Raw genomic sequence first — 26314 nt, forward strand, 5'->3', positions numbered from 1 at the left:
AGTGGGAAGGTGTCCCTGCCCATGGCAGGGGCTTGAACGAGATGAAATTTAAGGTCCCTTCTCACCCGCACCACACACACGTTCCATGATTCTATGCCTCAACCCTGCTCCTCCTCCCAGGCCCAAGAACAGGGCTTTGCACGGGGCGCATATCGATGTCCGTGAGGATGGCTGTGGGGCTAACCTGGCAGGTGGAACCGGGCTGTTGCTCCCCAAGAGACCGGGGATGTTGTCGGGGCAGATTTGGGGCTGCTCTCCTGAGGCTCAGGGCCACTGTCCCGGGGTTACAGGATGCCCTTCCTGAACTCCGAGGGCTGCTGTTCTTGGGGCTCGGGGCTCTCACAGGGGGTCACAAAGGTGCAGTCCCGGGGCTCTCGCAGCCCCGCAGGGCTGAGCCGCGTCTCCCCGCCCCGGGGATGCACGGAGGGAACGGCATGTCCCCGCCGCGAGATCAGAGCCCGGCGGGCCCTTTAAGAAAGTCGAAACCCGAAAGTTCATCAAAGTTGACGAAGTTTTTCGTGGAAAGGAGGGGGAAAAAATAATTAAAATAACTCGAGCCCAACAACAAAAAAAAACCTCCCCGCGGTCCCGGGGGCCGGGCTGGGCCGGGATTGGCGGCGCCGACGGCCGGGGGCGGCCCCGGGCGGGGCAGGCGGGCGGGTCCCGGCCCCGCTGCTCGGTGAGCGGTGGCGGCACCGGGAGCGGCGGCTGGGGCTGGGGCTGGGCGCGTCGGCCCCGCAGCTGCGGCTCGTTGCGCTCTGCTCAGCCCCGCCCGGCCCGGCCCGGCCCTTAACAGCGGCGCCGTCCCGGGACCCCGTATGTGAGCCCGGCGGGCAGCGCCGCACCGCCCCGCACCGCCCCCGCGCACCGCACCGGCACCGCACCAGCACCCCACCGGCACCCCGGCTCGGCCCAGCGGAGCTCCGGAGCAGCCGGCACCACCACCCCCCCCCCCCCCCCTCCCCCCGTTCCGGCACCCCACCATGAGCAACCTCAACAAGGACACCGAACACACCAACGGCGGCGGCACCGTCGAGGAGGAGGTGTGCGCTGGGATGGGAGATGGGGCGGCAGGGAACTGGGAGCGGCGCTGGGGCATTGGAGTGGCTGGGGATCGGGATCGGGATCGGGGACGGGGCTGGGTCGCGACGGCGGCGATGGAGCGCCAAGGTGTCAGGGGACGACGGGCAGAACGCAGCGTCGTCGGGGGACAGGGGCTGGGATATTAGGGATGGAGAAAAGTGGTCTCGGGGACCGCGGAGACGGCACGTGGACGTCGGGGAAACCGGGAAGGAGTGCAGCGCCTCTTTTAGGGAATAGAGGTCGTGGTGTCAGGGTTGGACCCCTGGGTTGTCGGGGAACCGGAGCCCAGGTGCCGGGGCTGCTATGGGAGCCAGAGTACGGAGGTGTTGAGGAGCTGGTGCTGGAGTCCCCGGGCCGTCCCGAGGAGGGGCTGGGGCCAGGCAGCCCAGTGTCCGTGTAGTCCTGTGGGGCAGAGGGCTCCTTGCTCCATCCAGTGCAGCTGGTGCCCGTGGGCATGGTGTCCTGTTGCCAAGTCCCTGTAGCTGAAGGGCTCCTGGATCCAGCACCGTTCTGCCCATGTGGGCTGCAAAGGAGACACTTGGACAATAGTGGAGGAGCCCCTGCCTTGCTCTTTGTGTGCTGACAGCCTGGCTGGGCTGGAGGGCTATGAGCTGACCTGCCAGCAGCCCCTTCTCCCAGATGCCACTGCAAGCCAGAGCCTGTATGCTGCTGGATTCAGGGCTGGAAAGGCTAGTAAGGGTCGGTTGTCTATAGCCACATGCCAGAGCTTGCAGCCCCCCGCATTTACGCTTTGGCTGTTGGGGCCATTGGCTGATGTCATCACTGGACCTCTGGAGCAGGTATTGGCATAGCGGGTTACTAGCTGCCCTCCATCTTGGAGAGGGCTCTGGAAAATGCCTGGTCTTGGAAATGTTTTGCTGCAGTCCTCTGCGCCTGGCCCTCAGGACTGGGGAGGTGCTCAGTCCCCTCCCCTTGCTGTCCTCCGTGCATTCGCGCCGCCGCAACATGGCGCCTGGCTTGCTCCACCACCCACCGGGGCTGCGCGGGGCCCTGTGCGCCAGCTGACTTTGGGCTGCTGTGTCCCCTGGGCTTCGGTCCTGGCGAGGGTGACCCGAGTAATGGGGTGGAATGGATTGGCAGGTGGTGGCTGTAGTGATTCTGTCTGCAGCATGGAGCAGGGCATAAATGATGCGATGATGCTGTGGGATGTCTCAGTGTCACCGGGTGGTACTGGTGTTGGCGCGCTGAGAGCCAGAGCACCTGGGGCCCTGTGCCGCTCACGGTGGAGGGAGGTTCGGTACCTGGGGGTTTTACAGGCTGTGCACGTGTGTACAGAAGACTCAGTGTGGCTCCTTGATCCAATTATTCGCTGGCCTGCAAAGTTCCCTGAGGTTGATGCCGCTCGGTGAATCCCATCCCAGTGGCGTCGCTCCAGCTGGGCTGGTGCCTCACAGGTGATGGTCGGGTGAGCTCCTGGTGCTGGGGGTGCAGAGCTGGTCTGTTTCCCACTGCTGGGTGGTTACTTGGCAAAGAAGGTGATGGAGCATTTCAGGAGCGTGGAAATCCTCACCCTCTGGAGAGGCTGGTCCTCCCAGGAGTGGAGTTTGATGGCTGGAAAACTGAGTTAAAGATGGCATCCCAGAGGGTGAGCAGGGGTCGGACAGAAGGGGTTCCTGCTCTCCACTGTACAGCCTCCAGGAGCGTAAGGGGAGGGGCATGGTCTGTCCACCCCGTTGGATGGTCTGTGGCCTTGCTGGGTGTGTCTGTCACCCTGCACCCAGGGCTTCAGCAAAAGACCCACCACCTTGGTTAGGCTGGGACTGGTGAGGGGTTAATGTTCCAGTCCCTGGTGGGATTGCTGTTGGAAAGTTCTTTCTCCAAGCAGAATCCAACAGAAATAATGCTGTGGGTGGTGAGCGCAGTTTGGGCTCCATGGTGGCTACCCTGAGCTTACTCCGAATGCTTGTTTTTCCAGTACCTCCGGGCTGACCAGGAGCTGCTCCTCACTGCAGAGGCTAACGGAGGCATAAGGAGTGATCTTGTGTTCAGGATCCCAGCATGGTCTGGGGGCTCAAATTCTTTCCCAGAAGCTCCCTTTGATACAGTGTGATAAATAAATTCAGAGCAAAGTGGAATCCTTCAGTCCCAACATATGCAGGAGGTTGTGCTGGAATATTTTCCCACACTGCATGGATAACACTGCCAGATCCTGGCGCTGTGGACACTCCTCCACCCCCCCTCCCCCACCATGTGCCTCCTTCACTGCCTCCCCGAGCGTTCACAGAAGGGTGCCGTGTGCCCCAGATACAGCGGGGCGATGCTCCCAAATTCAGTCTTCCCCTTTATCTTATCTGTAAGCCCCTGGATCTCGCAGCCACTTCCTGGCTGGTGACATGTGGAGGACAGGAATACAGGAATGCCTCTCACTCCTCTCGAGGTCGTTAACGGGAATGTTAAACAAACAGGGCCTAATGTCAGTCCCTGCTGTTCCTCACCAGACACCTCCCCAAACGCAATCCCTCCCCACTTGCTGCTATCTTCTGTTTATTTTCCAGGCAGCCGCCAATCTGCGTGGCTGCATCTCTCCTGCGAGTCCTGAAGGGTAGTGTGAGACCTGCAGCTGCCTGGGTGCTGCACTCCCACCCCTATGGCAGGCAAAGCTTTTCCCAGCAGCTTGAGGAGCTCTCATGCTTCCCATGGACACTGTGTGTTGTGTCCATGGCTGCACAGCAATAAACCCCTGTGTGTTCACCCTGCTCTCTGGAGTTCCTGATGTAGACATGTTGGTTCTACTCTAGAAATTACCTCTTGCTCTCCTGGGAAGTCGCTGGGAAGTTGTAGGTCTACCAGGAGCAGGAGAATCTGGAACTGGCTGTGTAGATGCCCGGACTGGCAGTTGAAGTCTGTGGTTCTCCTGTGTGTCCTCTTGCCTGGTCTGAAGAGCCTGTTTGCAGCTCCATGGAGGGTGGCTGCTGCTCTTGAGGTAGAGCTTGGGGATCCTGGACTGCTGAAGGTGGAAAGTGTTGAATGTGAAGTTGTTCTGGGAGAGCCCAGGTGAGGACCTGGGTAAGCTCTGCCAGAGAGGATAATCTTAGGAAGAAATGCTTCCATGTGATAGGGTAAAGCCCTGGCACAGGTTGCATAGAGAAGCTGTGTATGCCCCATCCCTGGAACTGTTCAAGGCTAGGTTGGACGGGGCTTGCAAGCAACTTGGTCTAGTAGAAGGTGTCCCTGCACATGCATGAGATGGAACGAGATGGTCTTTAAGGTCCCTTTTAAACCAAATCTGTAATTCTGTGATCTTCCCTGTTGGTCCATGGAAGGCTGGGGGTTAGAAAACTGTGTTGGAGAGGCAGAAGGCTCTTGGCTTCCAGACAGCCTTCTCAGTAGCAAGTCCTACATCCCTTTTTTCCTTAGCTGCTGCACTCCAGGGTTGCCTGGGAATGCTGCTTGGTGAATGGGCTGTGTTATGTGCTGGATGTCTGTAGCACTTCATGCATGGACTGGTGCCAGGCATCTCTTGACTTCTGTAATCTCTGCTTGAGTGGACCTAGATACCTCGTGCATGTGTGGATTCCAGCTCTACAGCTGCAAACAAATAAGGTTAGTGTAAGTTCTGGAGTCAAATGTCTCCTCTGATGCTGCTCTTCACTATGAAGAACATGAAACTGCAGTAGTCAGTCACCACTCGCTAATCCTCCTGCACTTGGCCTGGCTGAAGCAGGATGGTGCCTCAGAGCTGTTTTCATGCATCCTAAAAGTCTCCTAAGTGTTAGATGCGGCTTTCTGTCAGTGACAGATTGTTGGCTGAGCAGACACCCTGGAGTCGCCATGCACACAGGGGTTCTGGGAACTGATGTGTTCCCAGACATCAGCTTGGTCTTGAGTTGAGCACTGAGTTGTTCTGACAGGAGGAGGGATGTGGGAATCTCCCCATTATCTCCTTGTGTCCTGGTGCCTGCGAATACCCTCTGAAGAACCTTCCTTCTCCTTTCTCACTCTTTCAAATCTAAGTTTCTAAGACGTTAGTCTTAGTGTTGACATCCCAACTCGGTTAGTCCCTGTGATGGGGTAACTTTTTTCTCCTGCCACCTGGGCTATTAAATGAGAAAGAGCTTCAGAAATTGGTCTTCTTACTTGGCTAATCTGAGGAGCTGCTGAGAAGGACTTTCCTTCCTTAGCCTCAAAATGAATGGATTTTTGGTGGTGCCTGTGGAAGTTAGGAAGGGCCAAACTCAGTGGTTTACTTGCTAGGTCTCTGCTTTGCCCTCACCAAAGTAGGAAGGATGCCCTTTGTGATGTCTGGGAGGTAACCATAGTTCAGGCTTTGTTGTTCTTCCTCAGAGCTCTGCTTGAGGATCTGGCACTGTGGGAATTCAAGAGTGACTCTTGCTGGAATTAATGTGGAAGGTTGTGGAGGGAAAGATCCTTGGAGTTTGCTGGTCTTGGCCCTGGCAAATCATGGAGACTGCTCTTTTCCCACAGAGCAATGAGCAATGCTGCTGCCTGTTCTGGAGCTCTGCCTGAAATAAAGGCTTCAACTTGAAGCTTCACGGCAGCACAACTGTAGAAGTGGGATGGTTAGACCTCACTACAATACTCATCTTCCTGCACCATGTGGGATAGTGAAAACCAAGTTCCTCCTGTGTGTCTGGCCCTGTGAAGGGACCTGGTGAGAAGCAGGGCAGTGGGGGACAGCTTTGGCACTGGAGCTGCTGAACCTGAGGTGTGATCCTGAGCCAGCCCAGCACATCTGATGAGGAGGGAGTAGTGGCACCAGGTGACGCTGCCCTTGGCATAGCAGAAGTGGGTGCTACAGGCTTGGCAAGGATGCTCTGGCCACTGCCCCATAGGGTCATGATGTGCAGGGGTGGCTGGAAACCTGAGGGCCCGGTGGGTGGTCTTACCCTTGTGGAGGTTCTTCAGTCCTTCTGCACAGCCCAGGAGAAGCTGTGGAAATGTTTGACATTCCAGTCTGGGATGGTGCCTTCCCTCCTGTGCTGCAGGTGGTGACAGGTTCTTGCATTACTATGGCATCAGTCTTGGTATGCATCCGTGGGTAAGAAGCCGTTGGCTTGGGGATGTGTGTTCTTCCCATCTACTTCCAAGGACAGGAGACCTGTGTCTCCCTCAATGTGTAACTGCCCTGTGTCACCTGTAGCAGTGGCCTGAAGTGCAGTGTGAACCATGGATTGGGAGAGAGCAGCCACAGGGCATGTTGTGGCTTTGGGTTAGCACTTTTGGTCCATATTTTGGTAGCGCAGCCCTTTCCTGCTGTCTAGTGGCATTGTCATGCTAAGAGCTGGACTGATGCAGTGTTGTCTTAGTCCTGTGGGTGGTTGTCATCCTCCTGGTGTCCCTGAAGGTCTCTGTGCTGGGGGTGACACTCCAATAACCGTTGTCCACAGTGAAGGCCTGCTGCAAGCTTTCAGCTCTCCATCACCTGGGTTTCATGGAGTACTTGGTTGTTGGACTGTGAAGGTTCCTGGCATGCTGGATGGGGCTGAGACATGGCCATTGGTGTGCTGCCCCAGATTGGGTTGGTTTGAGGAGAGATTCCTCTGTGTCTGAATGCGTCCTGGGAGGCATGGGACTGCAAAGTGCCCAGGAATCATTGTGTGGTGGGGTGAAGCAGATACAGATGTACTCACTGAAAGATCTGAGGTGAGAACATTTCTTCTGAGGGTCCTGCTTCCGGACCCATGTCTCCTGCCAGTCCTTGGTAGAGGAACTCGTTTCACTACTGTTTTCTGCCAGGAGAACAGGTGCCTGGGTGTGGCAGGAAAAGCTGGTCCATAGCAGGTAAAGTCCATGGCTTCAGCTGATGGTGACAGGTGTCTGCAGGTCCCCAACACCAGAGAGTGGCACGTGAGGGTGTCTGGAGACCAGGGCTTAGTGTGGTGGCTGGGTAGAGCCAGCATGGATGAGTGTCCTTCAGCATGTGTGCCTGTCCCCTCTGACTTAGTAGACCTCTTGGCAAGGTGAAAGGTGATGCAGGCAACCTGAGGTTGCTCAGCCAGCACCTCTCTGTCCTGGGGAGCTGCCCTATTGGACAGTAACCTCTTGGGGATTGTGGAGCTGACCTTTCCAAATGTTTCATCAGCTTTGAGCCCCCAAACCCATCCAGGTGCTGTCCTTTTTGTGAGATGCTGCAGAGACACAGGTGATGGGACTTGATAGCAGGAGCCAAGGATCCATGACACAGGCACACCATCAGTGCTTCCTCTGCCAGGGCCAAGGTCTATTCTTGGGTGCTGTCCTGTTGTGCCTGGACTTATCAGCTCCCATGTGCTTCCTGTTCTCCCGGAGTGGGACTGGTGCCTCTCCCTGCTTCCCACTTGTTTTGGGGTGTCTTCCTGCCCTGACCACAGGGGTGGCTGAGCCCCACTGACATCCCCTGCCTGATGTGAGGGAAGAGCAGTGCTGGGGAGGGGCTGCTCCGGCTATGAGCAGTGTGGAACACCGCAGCCTTGGGAACAAAATGCTGGTGCACTTGGGCTGGTTTGTGGTCAGCCTCATTCCCTCTGGGCCATGTTGGTCCTCATGTGCCTTTTGTGCAAAAGGCTGTTTTCGGAGGGAAATGCCGGAAGCCTGCCTTACTTCAAGTGCTGGGGGAGTTCAAGGCCCTCTTTCCCCTCTGGAGATGGGTGAACGTCGTTCCAGTGGGTGGGAAGCTCTGTGCCTGCCTGGGGCTTCCTGGTTGGAGCAGCTCCTGGCCTGCTCCTGCTCTGGGGCTCAGTGCGATCCTGCCTGAGGAGCCGGGAGCTCTGCTAGGGCTGGAAGGGCAGCAGACCCCGGCTCTTGCCACCTCTCTTGTAGTTGGTGTGGGGGAAACTGAGGCATGCAACAGTGAAGTAGGCAGTTACAAGCCCCTTCTCTCGGGATTCTTGCCCCGTGGTGTGGTCTGCCGAGCTGTCCCTCGTACGGACCACACATCTCACTCCCAGTTTTCTCCTCCCCTGTGGTTCCTGGGGCTTTGTTCTGAGGACCGAAGCAGCCCCCCCCCCCCCCCCCGCTCCCCTGCCCGTGTGAGACACCGAGGGGAGGATCCGGTCCCATTTTTCAGCCCCGCCGCTGGACTCTGTGCGCTCCCCTCCCCGCAGCCCTGTTGTGCAAGCTCGCCGCCCCATTCCTCTCCCGTGCCTTATAAGTCCCGGCTCCGGGACCAGCCGCAGCCTCGCTGCATTCCAGCGCTCTCGCGTCAAGTGGCCCTGGCTGCATCGCAGTGGCCGAGACCGGGGCTCTGTGTCCCCTTCTGGCCTCGCTGGTGCCCCACTGAGATGCTCCGCAAAGGGGAAATCTGTGCTCCATATCCCTGAGCTCCAGTGGCTGCCAGGAGCGGAGAGTGCCTTTGGGATGCTGTGGCAGAGCTTGTCCCTGTCCTCATCAGGATGGGCTGGTGGCATAGGAAGAATGCTCAGTGGACATATTGGTGCGAACTAGTGGGAAATGGCTCATTTCTAGGAAAAACTGTGACTGGGGTGGCTTCCTGGAGAGGAGCAATGTCCAATGGCGCAATGTGGGGGAAGCATAAGCTCACTTTCCTGCTGTGCCTTAGGTGTCTCTGAACCACTGCTGGTAAAGGCTTGTGTGCTGCAGATGCTGGAAGTATGGGTCCAGGGCCAGGCCAGTTTTGGGGGGCTGGAATAGCTCAAGCTGTGCTGTGGGTGATGTAGTTAAAGGGCTGATCTCTCTGAAGGGGAGGGTTGGCCTTGCTGGCTCCAGGAGGGGGATTTGGAGCAGTCTTCTAACAAAAAAAAGGCCCAGTCACTACAGCCTCAGGGGGTGCCCTTGCATCAGAAACTTCTGACATAACTCGGCCCTTTTTGGGCTGCAGGGCAGCTCAGAACTCCTTTTTGAGAGTTCTTACTCCAAAGCTGCTGTGGCCAGGAGCTATGGGAGCTGTGTTTGTCTCCTGGTAGCACTGGGGCTGTGGTAGCGCAGGGCAGGTGCAGCTGCCCGGCTCTCTTGCAGCCTTGGTGCTAAGCTCCTGGCTGTGCTGGCCCAAGGTGTGTTTTTCTTTGGGGAGATGCAGCTGTGTAAGAACTGAAACTGAGAGCTAAATGGTTTGTCCGTGTCCTTCCCTCCCCCTGCGTGGGAAGCTATGCTGGGATATCCTGTCTCTAAGAGATGGCCTAGATGGTCTTGTCCCTCCTGGCATGAATCCCATTTTCAATGGTTCTTCTCCATCTCTATCAGGTGTTTGGACTGGGGGCATCCCTGGAGGGGCAGGGATGGGGAAAGGAGAATTGTTTTCTGCAGGACCTACAGCAGTATGACTTTACTGGGCTAGCCTAGGTGAGAGTTGTTCCCTGCCCTGCTTTGCCCATGCGTCCAGTTCAGACCAGTCCTGGGTGGGACTGCTCTCACCTGGCATCTCTTTTTGAGTAGCTGGCAGCAGAGCCTAAGAATGAGCAGAAGAATATAGTATTCCTGGAGATCTGCTCCTGCTGGATGTCTGGACATGTAGTTTTGCCCAGGCAGTTCCTGACCCAGCCCTGGATGGATATTTTTGATTGTGTTTTTGTTTGTTTTGGTTTGGTGGGTTTTGTCCTGTGACTTTTCCAGATGTACTGTGGGGAGGCTGGATTTGGTGTTTGGTGGCAGGGACGTGAAGTAGGGCATATTTTAGCAGAAGCTATCCTGTCATGGCATGTTGAGTGTAAGGGCTGGATGCCTGGATTTGTCAGCCCTGGGTGGTACTTCTGGGCTCCCAAAGCCTGCAGGACTTCAGCTGACTGGAGAGTCCCAGTTTGGTTAATCCACTGGAAGATGCTTGTCTAGAGCCTGTTGCCCTCATCTGGAGTTTCCTCTCTTTGGGAGCAGGGGAAGAGGCTGGTTGCTCACAGCGCACAAGAGGCTCAGACTGGTGAGCTGCCTCCTGCTTTTCTCCTGTGGGGTAACCTAAATCTCCTTTGTTTTATGCCTGGTGTTGGAAGTGAGCTCCCTCTGGCTTAGCTCACTCTGTCCCTTGAAAATATTGCTGAGGTCTCTCATCAGCCTCAACCTCCCTTCACTGAATAACTTGGTGTCCCTCTTTCCTTACCCTTCTCTAGGTCACTTATGGGTGTGTTGAATTGCAGAGATCTTGTAAAACCAACTGCCTGGTCTTGTCGCTTCCAACAAACTCTTCCGAGCAGGGACTTACTTTGTCTTGAGACCCTCTTTGGAGAGGTTGACTGGTAGCATTTGGAATTGCCCAGGCTTTGGAGCAATGGCAGCACTTGATGGGTGCTGTGGCTTGGCTTTCAATGCTGTGGATAGTGACAAACAGGACTTTGAGGCCAAGGGAAACTTCTGTCCAGTGAGAGACGATTTCTTGCTCCTGTCCTGGGCAGCAATTTCTGGGGCTGGCAGTGGGAGCCTGTTACTCTGAAAAGAGCTTTCCTGGGCACCTGCCTTGCTCAGCAGTTGTTCAGGCTGATGTGAAAGCTCCAGCTCTGGCTCCCCCTTCCCTGAACCACCATGCATCTTCCATCCTGTCACGCCTGTCGCAAGGACTTACCAAGTGAGGCATCACGGAGCCATTTAGAGACTCAACAGGGATGCGGATGCTTGAAACAAAAATCCATTCTGGGGGCTAAGCACACTTGGATCCTGAAATATTGAAGAGGGACACTGCTTTCACATGGCTGAGGCACATGTGTGCCACCACACTCTGCAGTCCTCCCTTGCAAGAGATGGCCATGGGTCTTCTGGGAGTGCACTGTGGAGCTCATGCTGAAGCTCAAGTGCTGAGGTCTTTGAGGCAGCCAGCAAGCCAAGAAACAGTGGCATTGTCCTCTCTGTCCAGGCATGGGGGGTGGGGGGGCTTGGAGTCATGCCTTAAAGCATCAGATGTGGGGTGGGATGGTTGGGGAGCCTGTCAGATCGAGCCTGGGCTTGGAAAGTGTTCCTTGAGTGCTTCACATGGCATCCTGCTTCCCAAGGCAGGGAAAAGCAAGAACATGTGGTAGAGCTATCCATATTAAAGGGTCAGAGGATGGGAAAGCTGCTCTGGTTCTGCTCTTGAGATGTGCTGGTCTGCAGAAGGGTTTTTCACACTAGTCTGGTGGGGGACAGTGGCAGCCCTTAGTTTCAGCATGTACAAGAGAGCAGGAGCACCCCAAGTCTTTCACAGTCGCTGCTCATCCTGGAGGCTTTACTCTGGGAAGGACATTTGTCTGCCTTGGCAGAACTGTCCTGGGCAGAGGAGCTCAAGGAGGTGAGTTTTCATCTGTAAGTAAGAGAGACTTCCCTGTGTGGTGGACTCTCTATCTGACTGCCCCCAGAAAATTACAGAGTTAGGGGCTCCTGTGTTTCCTGGTCTTTCTCCAGCCCAGAAGCAGGACAAGCATATGATGCTTAGTTTGGTGGTAAAAGTGGTTTTGGATATAGCCCCCTCTGTCTGGAGGAGGGGAGATGGCTGAGCAAAACAAAAACATGTGGGAGCAGAGCCCTTCTGCCCTGCAAATTTAATGGGGTCACTCTGTGCTGGAAGCAGGCCAGGAGATGAGTTCTGGCTTGGGGCTCTTTCTCCATTATTTGTTAATAATGACAACTGTCTTCATGACCTTGGTTGTTCGTAACTTCCATTTCCAGCTCTGTGCTGATTTACAAGAAGTCTCTGCAGCTTCATCATGCTGCTTCCTGTGGAAATGGTCTGCCAGCCAGTGTGCAGGGAGAAGGTGCTCATGATGAGTCTGACTGCTGAGCAGAGTTCTCCCAGGCCCTGAGCCTTCAGCACTTTCTTTTTCCTGGTTATTCAAGTGAACTATTATCTATAATTTTAATGGATTATCTATTGAAATCCTCCCTGGCACTGCATTTTTTTGCTTTGACATGAGTATGTTTGGACTTGGTCCATGACTTGAACAGGCTGGGAAGAGCAGATGCCGACCGGGCTTTGGCTCAGCACAGCTGGTCTTGGCTGGGCACGACAGAGTAACTGCTCTGAGAATGGTTTTGGGAGCAACTTCTGAAGGGTCTGAGGTGTGCTGGGGAAGGAGCTGGGATGGACCCAAAAAATCTTCCTGCAGTGATGTTCTGGGACTGTTGCGGAAGTCAAAAGCTATGAGTGGGGCAGTGAGGGGTTTCTCAAAATTGAGGGCTGTCTTTGAATTGGTGATGGAATTAAAGTGCCAGGGTGCGTTGAGGAGACGAGATCTGGTATGTGATCTGTAGAAAGATCTGGAGAAAACTGGGATTTGTACTGATCCCTTCTGGACCTTTGAGATGTGTCAGACTTAGTTCTTGTGTTCTTTTCCAGTTTAGCCATCAAGGTCCTGTCAGGCTGTGGAGCTGGTGTCCATGCCTTGATCAACCCAGGCCATGATGCCAGGGACTGAATTTTTGTAAAGGCCTCAATCCTTTGAGGTGGTGATCAAAGGACTAGGTGTAATTTATCCTGGACAACACTCCCCTAATGGAGGAAAGGCTTAGTGGACCTCTAATGCAAGGTGTCGTGTTCTTACTGCACTTAATCTTCTGAGCTGTGCTCGTACTCCTGCTTTGGCACTACACATCTCCTTTCAGTACAACTGGTTGGCCTCTCCCCTAGGTACGGACGCTGTTTGTCAGTGGCCTTCCAGTGGATATCAAACCCAGAGAGCTCTACCTTCTCTTCCGACCATTCAAGGTAAGAAGGTCTTCAAATCTGGTTTTTGGAAGGAAATATGGTGTTTTGTGGATGACCTGGCAGCAAAGGTCTGTCAGGGGAAGTAGGGATGACATGGAAACCTGAAGCCAGCATGGGATCCCATGACTTGTGCTCAGCTGGGAACCTCCATTTGGAACCTGCTATTGGAATCATGTTGTCTCTAAACTTAATGAAGCCTGCTTGGTCAGCCCTGCTGCTCCACTGGACCAGCCCTTCCTTAAGGATATGTCCTCATCCCCCAAACTCTCCATCCTTCTGCAAGACAGCCACCTAGGCTGTCTCTGGGGAAGTGGGTTCCCCTTGTCTGCACTCTTCTAGCACAGGGAGGGTGCTCTGGCACCAACTCCCTTTCTCTAGGCACTAGCCAGGGCAGGGTGCTTATCTCTGTAGCTGGATGAAGAGCTAGAAAATGGGATTCCTTCCCAAAAGGCCAAGATGGAACAGCTAAAATACCTGCTCTGCCCCCAGTTTTTTGTACTGGTGGAAAAGAAGTGTTATCGTCCCTGTTTCTACTGTGGCCTCTGCTCTGTGGAGGGCTTGGTGCTACAAGAACTCCTGGAGCTGTTGTGCTGTATCTTGGTTGTAACATGGCCTCTTCAGGAGCCTGACACTGACTTGCTTTCTTCTCTCCTGCAGGGTTATGAAGGGTCACTGATCAAGCTGACTTCAAAGCAGGTACCTCTTTCCAACCTGTGTATTTTTGACTTTTGCTAGCAAACTGAGCATGCCAGGAGGAGAGAGGGGAAAAAAATCCCATTTCACTGTGTAAAATAGCCAGCACCAGCTGCACAGCAGGGTTCTACTGACCCAGCATGTTCTGAATGTCTCCATGTGTTCCTTGCTGCCCTGGGTGAGACTTGAGGCTTCAGCCTCAAACCTTGTGCTGCCATTAGCCTTCCCCACTCCCATGCTGATCAAGACAGGGGTACCCATGCTGGGGGCTTGTCAGGGGGAGTGGTGTCCCCACACATAAGAGTGTCAAAGCATTTGTGATGGGAGCAGATGCAGAGCAGGAATGTCGAGCCAATGACCCGAGCTCTGCTTGAAGACCCTGTGCAGCTTAGGATGGTTTCTTCTGCTGATTGTCTGGGACAGAGGGGGTGGCAAGGCAATCTGAGGAGCTGGAAGAATCTTTCAAACTGAAGTCAGTGGTTTTTTTTCTTTGTTTCTTTTAGCCAGTGGGTTTTGTGACCTTTGACAGCCGGGCTGGCGCTGAAGCAGCGAAGAATGCCTTGAATGTGAGTACCCAACGTAGTGGTGGGGTTGGGGGCCACATGTCTTGCTAAGGGCAGGGTCTACCAGCTGTTCCCCAAACTATGAAAGTGAAATGGTTCCACAGTATCCCACCAGGGAAGCAGCCTGTTCAAGGCTAACATCAGCCTGGGCAAATGGATGCAAGCTGTCTCTATGTAGTTTTTGACCATTGGAAGACAGCTCTGAGGGCCTCAGGGTGTGGGGACCTGCTGTGACTCAAGAAAATATCTTGAGGATGGTCAACATGGAAGAGATGCCCAAAATGATCCCCATCCTGCAGGAGTGTTGGTGGGATCTGGTCAGCAAGACATGGGTCTGCTGTGCTGTCGAACTTGCTTTGGACTTTGTGACACCTGCTAGCGCCTCTGGTCAGGCTGGCAGAAGGTGTAGTGGCACCACAGCTGGGAGTTCCCACACAGGGAGAGCTGTAATAACCCTCCATTCTGTGTGGGGATTATTCCAACTCCAGTACTGACAGTTATCCCAGCTTCAGCAGACAGACCTTTCCTGATCTGTATTGGTAGCCGTCCCTGCTATAGTGGTCGGTGAACCACACGTAAGGAGCAGAACTGTATCCCTTGTGTTGGAAACAGTGGTCCTGGGCCAGCTGAACACAAAAATAAAAGCATGTGGGAACGTGAGTGTTGTAGCGAGGTGACAAAAATCCGGGTGTGTGGCTGCAGTGTGGTGGCCTTGGTTCCTCAGTTGGGCTTTGCTCCATGAATAACCACAGCCTGTGCTTGGACTGGAGCTTCACCTCTGAGAAACTCTTGTGCTCTCTCCTGTGGCAGGGCATCCGCTTCGACCCTGAGAACCCCCAGACCTTGCGGTTAGAATTCGCTAAAGCCAACACAAAGATGGCCAAGAGCAAGCTGATGGCCACACCGAACCCCACCAACATCCACCCTGCCTTGGGCGCACATTTCATTGCACGGGACCCCTGTGAGTATGCTGGGAGGGGCTTGCAGGTCATGGCTTCAACCTGGGAGGTGCCCAGTTTTGCAAATGCTGCCACAGTGGAAAGAACCTAGACCCACCTCTGCTCTGCCTGAAATCTGCCTGGGGTGGGGAGGACAGCAGGATGTTGGAGCCACAGGAGAATAACAGGCATCTGGCCAACATAGAACTGTTGAGACATGAAGGTTGGATTTGGTAGCTCAAGCCATACTATAAATCTTTTAAAGCATCCCTAACTGTGGAACATAAAGGATGGGTCCTGTGCCATCACCCTGTATGTAGCCTGGTGGGCTGAGTCACCCTGCTGAGGCTTATGGGGTGACCTGTAATGTGGCTCTGAGCCCCGTCTCCTGTCCTGCATCTTGTGGCACCACCCCTCTGCTGCCTGTGTGGACCAGTCTGTCCAAAGCCCACATGGGGCTGTAATGCAACACATTCCTGGCTTCTCCTGGCAAGGGTGGGAAGCAGAGGGGCAGCCATGCACACAGATTTTATGCCCTGTCTAAATGGCAGTGCGAAGCTTTAGCCTGGGGTGGGGGATCTGGAGCCTGTCCCCAAAGCAGGCTGTTGGGGCCAGCTACTGGGACACTGTCCCCTTGTCTCCTTCTCCTGTCTAGATGACCTGACTGGAGCGGCTCTCATCCCAGCATCCCCAGAGGCGTGGGCTCCCTACCCACTGTACACCACGGAGCTGACCCCTGCCATCCCCCATGCCGCCTTCACATACCCAGCCGCTGCTGCTGCAGCTGCTGCTCTTCATGCTCAGGTGAGTCGTTCCCCACTTCCCGTGCCTGGGCTGGGCTCTCCTGTCTCCCTGCCACGGTGCTCTCATTCCAGCAGTCTCCGCTTGGCCGGTTTGACCCTGGCCTCTGCACCTTGGCTCCTGGGCAGAGCCTGGTCCTGGCTGCGGGGCAGGGGTGCCCAGCCCAAGAGAGGGGTCTGTGTGGCCAAGAGCAGGCAGGGCTGGGTGAGGTTTCTCACCCTGCAGGTCCAGTCTGCTTTCCTGCAAGGGGCAAGTGGATGGGAGGAGGTCAGGGCATGATTCCTGGCTGGTCCTGTTGCTCCCCATGGCCAGAGAACTACACTGAGGGACTGCTGGGAGGAAATACTTCCTGCCAGCAAGTAACATAGGTATGAAGTGTCATCCCAAGTCACAGCAAAAACCATGGGCTTAGCTCTGCACTAAACTGAGGGGCTCAGCCGGGACCCCATGGGTCTAATGACTCAAACACTTCCAAAGTTGGAGGAGGGTGTCCTGCAGAAGATGAGTGATTAGAGCCTTGCCAGAGTGAGGAACTGCGATGGGACAGGGTGTTAGCCACCCTCAGTACAGGCTAGTGAAGAGAGTCATTCCATGCATGAGCCTCTGGAAGAGCAGATGGTGCAACCAGTTGCCTGGTGTCCCAAGGTTTGCTTGCTGTCAGCTGAGGATGTAGGGATGCCTGCACTGGTCTGACACGGATGCTTTAGTGTATAGAGACCACATAAACCTTGAAACCATGAACATGCAAAGGGAAAGTCAAAACAGACTAGCAGTGTCCTAATTCCAAGTTAAGGTGCTTGGTTCGAAGTACTTGTCCAGGAGAAGCTGGAAACCCTGTCCCTGCCTTGCTCAGTGTCACCAGCCAGCTGTGCTCTGCCTGCTTCTGTCTCTGCTCCTGTAGTGGTGCCGTGGGAGGCCGGGGCAGTGGGACTGAGCATTGGGGCTTAACCTCTGCTCTCTGCCCTGCCAGGCAGGGTGTTGACTCCTACTGTTCCCTGCTTAAATGGAGAGGAAGAGGAGCTGTGTCCTCTCACCTTGCCATCCTGGCTGGCAGGGAGCTATGTTGGCCCTCGGGCATCCTGTTGCTTCCTGCAAGCTTTGTGATGGTAACTGCCCAGCTTCAAGCCAAGCTTGCTTCCCAAATGCCACGTGGAGTGGATGCCAACTCCCGTCCTCTGTCCTGCCCCTCTCACACCTGCAGACATCTCCTGCTTCTGCCCTTCTCACCAACAGGTGAGCTGTTGTTGGGCTGAAGTCCCTTGCGGGGGTAGCGAGAAGTACACTGGGGTTCAGGACCAGGAAGAGCACTGGAGTGTTCTTCCAAGGACCTCCAGAGCCAGGCTGGTTCTTCACTGGGAAGGTTGTGCTTGCTGGTGTTTTCCAAAAGTTGGTGGTGGTGCCTACAACTACAGGGCTGTGCTGTGCTCCTCAGTGGCCCAGGAGAGAGGTGTCTTCCTGCCCCTTGTGCGTGTAGGGTGGTGGTCAAGGTTGAATTCTCCCTGAAAGGGAGAACCAGGAAAAATCAACCCCTCTGGCCCGTCTGAGGTGGTTGAGGGAGGTGATACTTCTGCTGCAGTTTCTTCCAGGATGGCCATTGCTGACTGTACCCTGAGTGTGAGGGTTAGATACCAAAACTTTATGGTGCAAAGTGGGGGAGTAAACTCTGCTCCAGTAGAATGGGGGGTATTAAGGAGGCCTCCAGCTACATCTTTTCCTCCTGGGGTCTTAGTTCCTGCCCTCCAGCTGGTGAGCTACAGGTTTCCAAAGAGGTTGTCTGGCCTCACCGTAAGACCCTGAGGAGCTCCCTGTGTAGGTAGAGCTCCCTGCCCAATGGGGTCCATGGGTGATGATGGGCCTCTAAGCCTTAGGGAGCCAGTGCAGCCCCACCAGGCTGTGGCTGGACCCAGTTCTTTTCCAAAGAGGCTGCCAGGCAGTCCCAGCTGCTTCTGGCTGTGCTGAGCCAGTGCTGACCCCGCAGGGGCATGTCCTGGCACAGGATATGTTACCAATAAAATTTAGTGGGGTTAAATATTACTCATGCAGGCAGCTCTGGGCTGGAGCCCTGTCCCTTGCAGAGCTGAGGGTGGAGCACAACAGGGAGATGACTTTTGCTCACAAGCTGGGCTGAAAACTGTGCCCTTAGTCCCCATGTGCTGAGCCCTCTGCCCTCACTGGCTACTGTGGTGGGCTTATGGGTTATTCCCTATAACAGTCACAGTTCTTCCTCCTGGTGGACTGGTGTTGGCTGGTGGGCATCCATGGGGATGGCCAGAGCTGTAGCAGCTCCATGGTGATCAGCCTCGAGGCAGGCAAGAAGTTGGAGCATGTAACTAAACCAAGATCTTTTCACAAGAGATTTATACCTGAAGGGCTCGTCCTCTTGCAGCACTGAGTTCAGTAAGGGGGAGAAGAGGTGGCCTGGCCTCCTGAAGAGCTGCTCAGAGGGCTGGCAGGAGGGATGAGGGGCAGGAGGTGGTGAGAGGCTGGCCTGTCCTCGGGAACTCTTGGTAAGCCACTCCCAGCCAATGGCTGCTGCTCCTGGCATATCCATGCCCTGGTGATGTTCTGGGCAGGCACCAGGCTGCTGTCGCTGTGCCTGCAGCCTGACCCTGGCCCACTGGGGACTCTGATTACTTAAAGATTGTCCCATCTGCCTTCCCTCCTTCCCACTCTCTCAAATCCCTCCTTTGATGTCCCTAGTGAACTCCAGCCATGATGCCAGCGCAGGCTAGCCTCGAAGCTCAGAGCTGTCCCTGGACATGGGACGCCCTAGTGATGCCTTATTACAGCTAGTGGAGTGGCTGTACTACAGCTCCATTCCTAGAAGTGTTAAGCATGATGGCAGCCACGTCTGGAAAGACTGGTAAGGTAACCATCTCTCCTCCAAGGTGCACTGTGGGATTTGCAAGCTTCTGCCCATCTCTGTAGCCCGTATCTCCTTGGCAACCGAGTGCATGGGCCTCACGCTACCCACCCACCAGAGCCTGGGGAATGAGATACCAGGCCTTCTTTCTAACCCACATCTCCAACTTCGCAGCACATGACATGGCGCACACAGCATGGCACCATCTTACATCAGCTCCTCCCAGCTGAGCCGGGCTCGGCCAGGCCCTGCCGGTGGGAGGGGAGCAGCCGGGTTGAGCTGGGGCGGAGACCACCCTGCCACTCGGCCTGAAAGAAACCTGGTTTCTCCCCAGTCTTGACCCTTTGAGGGCAACCAGAAATACACCTTGACCTCACTCTTGGCACACGGTGGGGGAGGTGAATGACGTGGTAGTGATAGCACACGACTAAATTTTAGTGGGCACCTTAGACAACAGCACTTGCCGGTCACTTTGTTCCAGAATCGCATACCGGGACAGACCCTGCCCTTAATCGTGGGTCTGATTTCACAGCTTTCCTCTCTAGTAATGGAAACGGAGCCAGTTCCTACCTGGAGCTTGGGCTTCTCTCTTGCAACCTGAAATCACAGGCAGGACACAGGTTGTGTGAGCTGTAATCAGCAGCCTTGGGAGAGAGGGATGTGGTGTAAGACTGGGAGCTTGGGAAGAGGGAAGGGCCTGGGACTGGTTGGTGAGGGGATGGTTGATGTTTGACTGAAGGAAATGAGCTGGGTCAGTTCTCCCTGCAGTGATTCTGAGCGGACTTCTTCCTGTCTCTTTGGAAGTGACTATAAGAAAAGAAGCCACCGAACATGAGGGCCCAGGTCTGCCTTTGCCCTTAGAAAACTGTGAGGTGCAAGGATGTGTGGAGCTAGCCTCCTGGGAGAAGGGGAAGAGCTTGACACAGGCATAGAGACAATGATACAGCTTGTCTTGTTCTCCTTGATCCTGGTAGACAGATCCATCTGTTGCTGGTAGGATGGAGTTGGGCTGCATTGTGTCTGAGGTGGAACCACTGTTTTCGGGGTGCCTCTAAACCAGGCTGTGAGCGAACAGCAGGAGATGCCAGGGCTATCCATGCTTCTAGAGCTCTTTTGCAGATATGCTTCCAGCTGTGGCAGCACCCATGAGGGCAGGACTCTGCTCTCAGCAGGATTTGCCATGGGGCTGGATGCAGGATTGGCCCACAAAAAGCACGGCCACATGGTGTTGCTGGGGATGCAGCTGATGTGTTGGGTACCTGGAGTTCTGGAGACCCTGGTAGGTGTTTCCAAGGCAGCCAGGTCAAGGCCTGAGGGCATAGAGATGCCAGTATTTTTTGGGAGTGGGCTGCCCAGGGTTCCCTTGAAGCATCTACTGGAGACCTTGAGGAGATAGCAGGGGTGGTCTATGGTTCTGGGACCTGTCCAGAATGGTGGATGGAGGGAGCAGTCCTGGATCATGGCTGTGTGGTTGTGCAAGAGCCTGGGAGGATCTTGGGACTTCCTAGCATTGGGTTGAGGTTGACCCCATTGATGAAAGCAGAGGTCCAGACCCCCTTTCCCTTGCACCTAAGCTGACAGATCTGCCCTAGACTAGAGACAGTGATGAATTTTCTGTCCCTAATAACTGGTTGCCTGTTGGTGCTGTTGTGCAGGGACTTTCCAGGATTATTTCTCTCTGGACCAGCTCCATGCTTCCCAGAGATGTGAAGCCTCTTATTCAAGATGTTCATGGTTGTGGTAACCTCCTAAACTCCAGTGGCTTAGTGGTGGCACAGCTGGCCAAGCAGCCCCAAACCAGAAGTTCCCTCCTAGCCAGGGAAAAGCAGGCAGGAGATGCTCTGAGCATCCTCCAAGCAGAGGAAGCTGCTGAGCAGCTGTCCTCGCTAAGTGGTGGGTGAAAGGGACTAATGTGCCATCAGAAGAGACTTGGTGGCCAACAGTTGCTCTCTCTGGCTGGCTCAATCCAAAAGACAGCAGCACAACTTGCTGTAGAACGGGAAATATTTGTTTGCTGCAGTCTGAGCCATAGGTGTGTCTCCCTGAGCCATAGGGGTACAAGGCATGGACTCATGGATGGATGCATGCTTGTTAAAATCTTCCTAAGCAAGAGAATGAATCAGTGCCTATCTTGTCCCACATGCTCTGGTGTGGGGATGATGTGCTGATCCTCCAGCTCTCCCTCACCAGAACTGCCTGGGAAGATGCATGTGCTCAATCCCACTGTATCTGGTTTTCCTGGTGGTGGGCTGAGCTGCTCTGGTCCCACACCTCATCGTGCACCCACACCAGCCCCCTGAGGGGCCCTTGAGCAGGTGGCCTGGGTGCAGTGTGTGCTGCTGGGGCAGCAGTGTGTGTCTAGCACACACCAGTGAGTGAGGTGGTGCCTGTGTTGCCTGTCCTTGCCCGCCTGGGTCACATTCCCATGGGCTGTGTTTCCAGATGGAGCAGAGCAGCTCTCCACAGCCACCAGCGGGGGCTGCTCAGGGCTCACACCCAGTGACCTGAGGTGCTGCCTGCAAAGTGCTCGTGGCTTGCCAGGCTGAGGATCCGAGGATCTCAGCAGCACCAGTGAAGATGCTGCTCTGCACTTCAGCAGCTTAGCAGCAAGATGCAGGTCTTGGATATGTTAGTTGGATCCTACCAGCTTCTAGGAGCACAGGGAGTGCTTTGTCCCTGCCTGCACCAGTAGCCATTCTGGTACCTGGGGTCCATTCCAGCTGGAGAGATAAATCAGAGCTCCAAGAGTTGCTGGGGCTGGCTGCAGACCTAGAGCTAACGAAGGAGGGAAAGCAGGTAATCCAAGCCAAAGGTGGTCTGAGGAGGGACCTGTGTACTTGGTTCTTGCTTCCCCTCTTTCCTTCTAAAGGACTTGCCTTCCATGAGGATGGTGGACAATTGGATGCTTAGATTGTGAGGGCAATTGAGAGAGACAAAGGAGGTTTTGGCAAGGAGAGTGAAGCTCTGATGGGCTGTTTCTCTGCCACATTTATAATATCATTGTGATTTTTAGGGAGTTGCTGGTGGTGTGCTGCAGAAAGGGAGAGGTTCCTGCTCTCTGGGAGGGGGCAGGCAGAAGCACACATTTCTCCTCTCCAGCTGTTTTCTGGGACAGATTTTGAGGGCTGCAGCATGAGGGTGCTGCAGCTGGCCAGCAGTGGCTGCCTCATCCCTGTGAGCAGGAGATGTTTTGGTGGTGTGACCAGACTCCTTTCCAACTGTGAGCTAATGCCTCTCCAAAAAAAACCTGTGCCTTTTCCAGTAAAAGCCTCTCTTGCTGTGCGTTCCTCACCCAGTGCTGAACATCTCCATTAGTTCTTAGCTTCCTCCTTGGTGGATGTTGTTTTTTGAGGGGTGTGAAGAGAAAACTGCCTTGGCAGGTGCCTAGAGAGTGTCCTTTTGGCTACCTGCTGCCTCCAATCCACTGCTTCCAGTGCTTTCTGCTGGCTCTGAGAACATCAATCCTACTGAGTTCCTGCCTCATCTCATCAAGCCCTTAATCTTTCTGTAGGCTGAAAGACCTGGCAGATCATTCCCTCACCTTGCCAACATGTCAGAGCCTTGGACTGTACCCAGGATCGTCACATCTGTAGCAGCTCCTGCAGGGCTCCAGGCTGAGCCCCTCTGAGTACAGGGATGGGTTAGTGGTCTGTGGGGCCACAGTGGGTCAGGCTGGGTGGGTTTGGTATGTGAGCATTGTAGACCTGCAGGTGGAAGGCAGGGAGGGGTGGTTCATTGCAGTCATGGTTTATTAGCACTAGAGCTACTAACAGTGCATGTTTTCAGAGAAAACCAGGACTTCTGTTGAAAGTGGAGGTGCTGAGTCTCTGCAGGGTGGGCCAGAAGGTGGATCTGAGGACAGGATGGAGGGCCACCAGGCTGGTCTGTACTGGCTTGTGTATGGCCTGGCTGTGCTGCTTGGCTGAGCCTGTGTGGGATGGAGGTGGCTCTCAGGGTTAAGCATTTACAGCCTTGTGAATGAAGGGGGAGTTTCCTGTTACTGCTGGCGAGAAGGAAACTGCTTCCAGCTGTCAAGAGGAGGGGTATGGAGTGGGAGACACTTGCCAGGGAGAGAACGGCTGCAGAGATGTGGCTCTGCTGAGCAAGCACCTTCTGGTGACAGGGGTTGGGGGGGAGCAAGAAACCCCTATCCTTGCTCTGGCAGCTGCTGTGATGGCCCTGTAAGTTGCCAGTGATGCTGCTGCCCACTCCAAGCCTTCCTGGGTGGTGCCTGTGCACGGTGTGGTGGCCCTGACTGGGCAGCAGGCTAAAGGAGAAGTGAAGACCTACTCTGTGTGGCACTTTGGTCCTGGCACTAGGTGTGACCCCTTACTGGGGAGGAGGGTCTTGGTAATGTCCCTGCCCTTGATTCCAACATCTGGACTGACTGGGATGCTGTGGCATGAAGTGAAGTATGGGGCCAGCTGGGAGCTGATTCAGTGGCACCCACTTGCCTTGTGAAGGTGTCTGCAAAGAGTCCACCAGATCATGGAACTGTGGAACGGGTCAAGTTGGAAGGGGCCTTAAACCAGTCTCATTCCACCCCCATCCCATGTGCAGAGACATCTCCCACTAGACCAGGTTGTTCCAAGTCTTGTCCAAACTGGCCTTGTTCTGAGCTGATGAGAGGGTCCTATGAGGACAGAGCTTCTTCTGACTGGCAGGGCTCACTTAGAAGCCATGTCCTGGAGGGGGACTCAAGGCCCACAGCTCATGTGGCTGCAGATCCTGGCATTGCGGCCCTCATGCCTGTGGGGGGAGAACTCGACCACTGCAGGCAGCAGTGCCGAGGTTGTGGCAGTTTGCTGCATGTCTCTGCACATCTTTGGGAGAGGAACATCTAGCTAGGCTTGTTTGGGTGAGGGGGATAGCTGTACCAGGATGAATGGGACAAGGGAAATGGCCCACATGGGGCTCCAAGGGATTTTCTGTCACTTTTCTCCCCATCTTAGAGCCAAGTCCATCATTGTGCTGGTTCCCAGAGCCCTGAATGTGCTGAGGTTGTGCTCTCCTGGCAGCTGGGGAGGGAGGAGCAGGGGCTGGCTGCTGTATTCCAGCAGCAGGACCAAGTTGCAGTCGCTGCTGCAGCTGCTGGATCTGTGCTCAGTCAAGTGGCACATGGGCTTGTCTCCTGCTGCTCTCGGGCACAGAACTGCTGATGCAGCCCAGCTGGACTCTCTGGCCTTGCTGACCAAATAGGATCATCTGGATATACGAGGCTGCGAGGGCTGGACATTGCCAGCTCACTGTGTCTCCTAAGGGTCTGAAAAGTGTTCAGTTACTTGTCCCTTGTTTGCTTATTAGGTGCCCATCCGGCCCCTTCCTTGGCAAGGAGCAGGTCTGAGATGTGGCAGCAAGCACCTGCCAGGAAAGCCTGCAAGTCTTGCTGGTTTGCAGCTTTGCCAAATCTTTCCCATGGAGTCGCTTTTGGTAGCAGGGTTGGGGCTTGGAAAATGCCATGGGCATCTGCTGTAGTGGATGAACCACATCTTCCCTCTTACATGTCCTGTAGAAATTGTCTGGTTTTAATGTGTGGTCTTGAGATGCCTCCTTTGTCTGGCTGAGGGTGGAGCTAGTCAAGGTAGTGTTTGGAGCTCGCCCTGGAGCCCTCCTTTCCCATGCTGGAGACATCTTTTGCTCCGTCGACCTTGCACACGGCTTGAAGGAGTTGAAGGTTTGTACTCTGGCTGGGGTAATCCTGGATCATGGACCTCTGCTGTGGCTTTCTTTTCCAGATGCGCTGGTATCCTCCCTCTGAAGCTACCCAGCAAGGATGGAAGTCTCGTCAGTTTTGTTAGTTCCTTAGTAAGTAATGAATTACTCATGGAGTCAGGTCTTTGTCATGCTCTTCCTTGGGCTCCTCGGACTCTTGTGGGGAGGAAGGGATGGGAGCTTGGGCTTAGCCCCACACGCCTACCCCAAGGATGTGGTTGGGTTTCCTGGACAGGTGATGGGAGCAGGGAGACCCCGGAGCTGTGGGAAACACTCAGGACGCAGGTCCAGCTGGCCCCGCTGACTGTGCTCCTTTCCCACAGTGTCTCTTCTTGGCTTGTGTTCCTCCTCCCTGCCTCTCCGCAGAGGGATGTGCCAGGGACGATTGCTCTGACCCCTCTGATTTGGTACGTGGCCGGCGGACAACGCGCCTGGCCCCACCATGCTGCCCCCGGGGCTGCCAGTACCCCTTTCCCTGGACTGTGAAGCCATCGTGGCCCCAGCCATGGACTGTGCGCTGCCTGCATCCCTCTCTCCATCCCTCCCTCAAGCCATCCCCAGGACGTCCTCCCTGACTGAGCTTCTCCATCTGGCTGCACTGAACCCCAGCTAGGGGCTAGGTCCTGGGCTTCCCCCCGGGTTCGCCCTGCCCTGGGGGCAGCTCGGCTGAAGGAATTGAAAGGCAAAATGGGTTTTGCATGTTTTCTGGCATGAATTAAAACACTTAACTTGTGTCTGTGTGCTGTAAGTTTGTTTGTTCTAGCGTTTGTGTAACTGTTAGCAACAAGTCTTGGCCCGGCAGATTGATCCATCAAGGTTTTCCTCTTGCTTCGGTGAAGACTTGGCTTTGAGAAATACTAACTGTCCTTGTCTCACCCCTTCTCCCACCTCCACCCTCCCCTCCCCAGGATGACCAGAAAAATTTGAAAAATGCCTTTTCTTTTTTTTTTTTTTTTTTTTTTTTTTTTTTTTTTAAGTATGATGCACTGGGTTTTGTTCTCATCCATTCTGCTCGTTTTAAAGTCAGGGTTATTACATTATTTTTTTCTTTCTTCAGACTTCTATATATAGAACAGCTGTAAAATATCTAACTTTTTTTTTTTGTTGTTTTTTTTGTTTTTCCCAAATTCTTCTGATTGGAGAGCATCCAGTCTTGCCAAATAATCAGCCATTCTTATGGGAATACCGAACAAAAAAAAAAGTATGAGTATTTTTGTACCATGTGTAATAAGGAAATATTTATGCATCATAAAGAATTTCTTGTGTGTTTGTGTGCAATTATTGTTATTATTAAAGAGAAATTGTAATCGTGTAAGATAAGTTAATGTTTAGTTAAAAGCTTGAAAAAGAAGAGTTGTCTTCTGTACCAATGATTCAGTCAGGCATAGTAAACAAGAAATTGTGCAATTTTTGTTTTTGCATCTTATTGCTTGGTATTGAAGTGCTTTAAGTATTACCTGACCATGGCTGTCTCACTTGTATTAAAAGATTTGAGAATAAGTTGCTCTATAATTGCTGATCCTATGAGAATGTGAAACTGGATAATATATGAAATGCAACAACAACAAAAAATATACCCAGAGGCTGCTGTGACTTTTTCTATGGTCTTGGGTGTTTTCTTGTGGGAATGGTGTGGGATGCTTCAGGCTTAGCCTAGCCCCTCCCTGGTCCCATTTCCCAGGCTGGAAGGATGCAGGCTTGTTTGGGATGCAGCTGAGGACCAGGAGATGGGATCTTCCCCACCCTGCTGGGTGAAGGGCAAGTCCTTGCCTGTATGGGCGTGTGGTGGAGGCCTCTGCAAGGGCAGTTCTAAGCTTTTTTGGGCGTTTTGTTCCCCCTTCCCAGGCTCTGTGGAGGCTGAGGGCCTCTCCATCCCAGCAGTGCAGAAGATCTTCAGAGAAGGTGAACGTTCCACGTGCCTGGACCGTTTGGCTTATGCCTGCCCAGCTCCTGCTCTGATCCTATGCTGCCCAAACCTTTCTGTGGCCTTGTCTGTACCCGCTGAAGCAGCTCTGGGAACGGCAGTGCTGGGGCAGGGCTGGTTGTCCCGGTGGGAATCTCCATGCGGGGACCACGGGCTCTC

At 54.4% G+C, this 26314-nt stretch overlaps 1 protein-coding gene across 3 annotated transcripts; it reads left to right on the plus strand.

Moving 5' to 3' along the window:
* Nucleotides 1-701: 701 nt before the first annotated feature.
* RBPMS2 (RNA binding protein, mRNA processing factor 2) lies at nucleotides 702-25824 on the plus strand. 3 transcript variants are annotated; one of them, XM_062501765.1, is made up of 8 exons: nucleotides 702-1043; nucleotides 12584-12661; nucleotides 13319-13357; nucleotides 13858-13920; nucleotides 14728-14878; nucleotides 15511-15659; nucleotides 24255-24324; nucleotides 24555-25824. In XM_062501765.1, exons 1-7 carry the CDS (start codon nucleotides 984-986, stop codon nucleotides 24315-24317), a joined length of 603 nt encoding a protein of 200 aa, XP_062357749.1. In that variant the 5' UTR covers nucleotides 702-983; the 3' UTR covers nucleotides 24318-24324; nucleotides 24555-25824. The 3 variants fall into 3 exon arrangements, with proteins under 3 accessions (XP_062357749.1, XP_062357748.1, XP_062357751.1); XM_062501764.1 differs by lacking the exon at nucleotides 24555-25824 and having other exon boundaries at nucleotides 22031-24324; XM_062501767.1 differs by lacking the exons at nucleotides 24255-24324; nucleotides 24555-25824 and adding an exon at nucleotides 18357-19185.
* The last annotated feature ends 490 nt before the right edge of the window (nucleotides 25825-26314 follow it).

This window comes from Cinclus cinclus, chromosome 13, assembly GCF_963662255.1.
Source record: "Cinclus cinclus chromosome 13, bCinCin1.1, whole genome shotgun sequence".
In the NCBI taxonomy this organism is placed as follows: domain Eukaryota; kingdom Metazoa; phylum Chordata; class Aves; order Passeriformes; family Cinclidae; genus Cinclus; species Cinclus cinclus.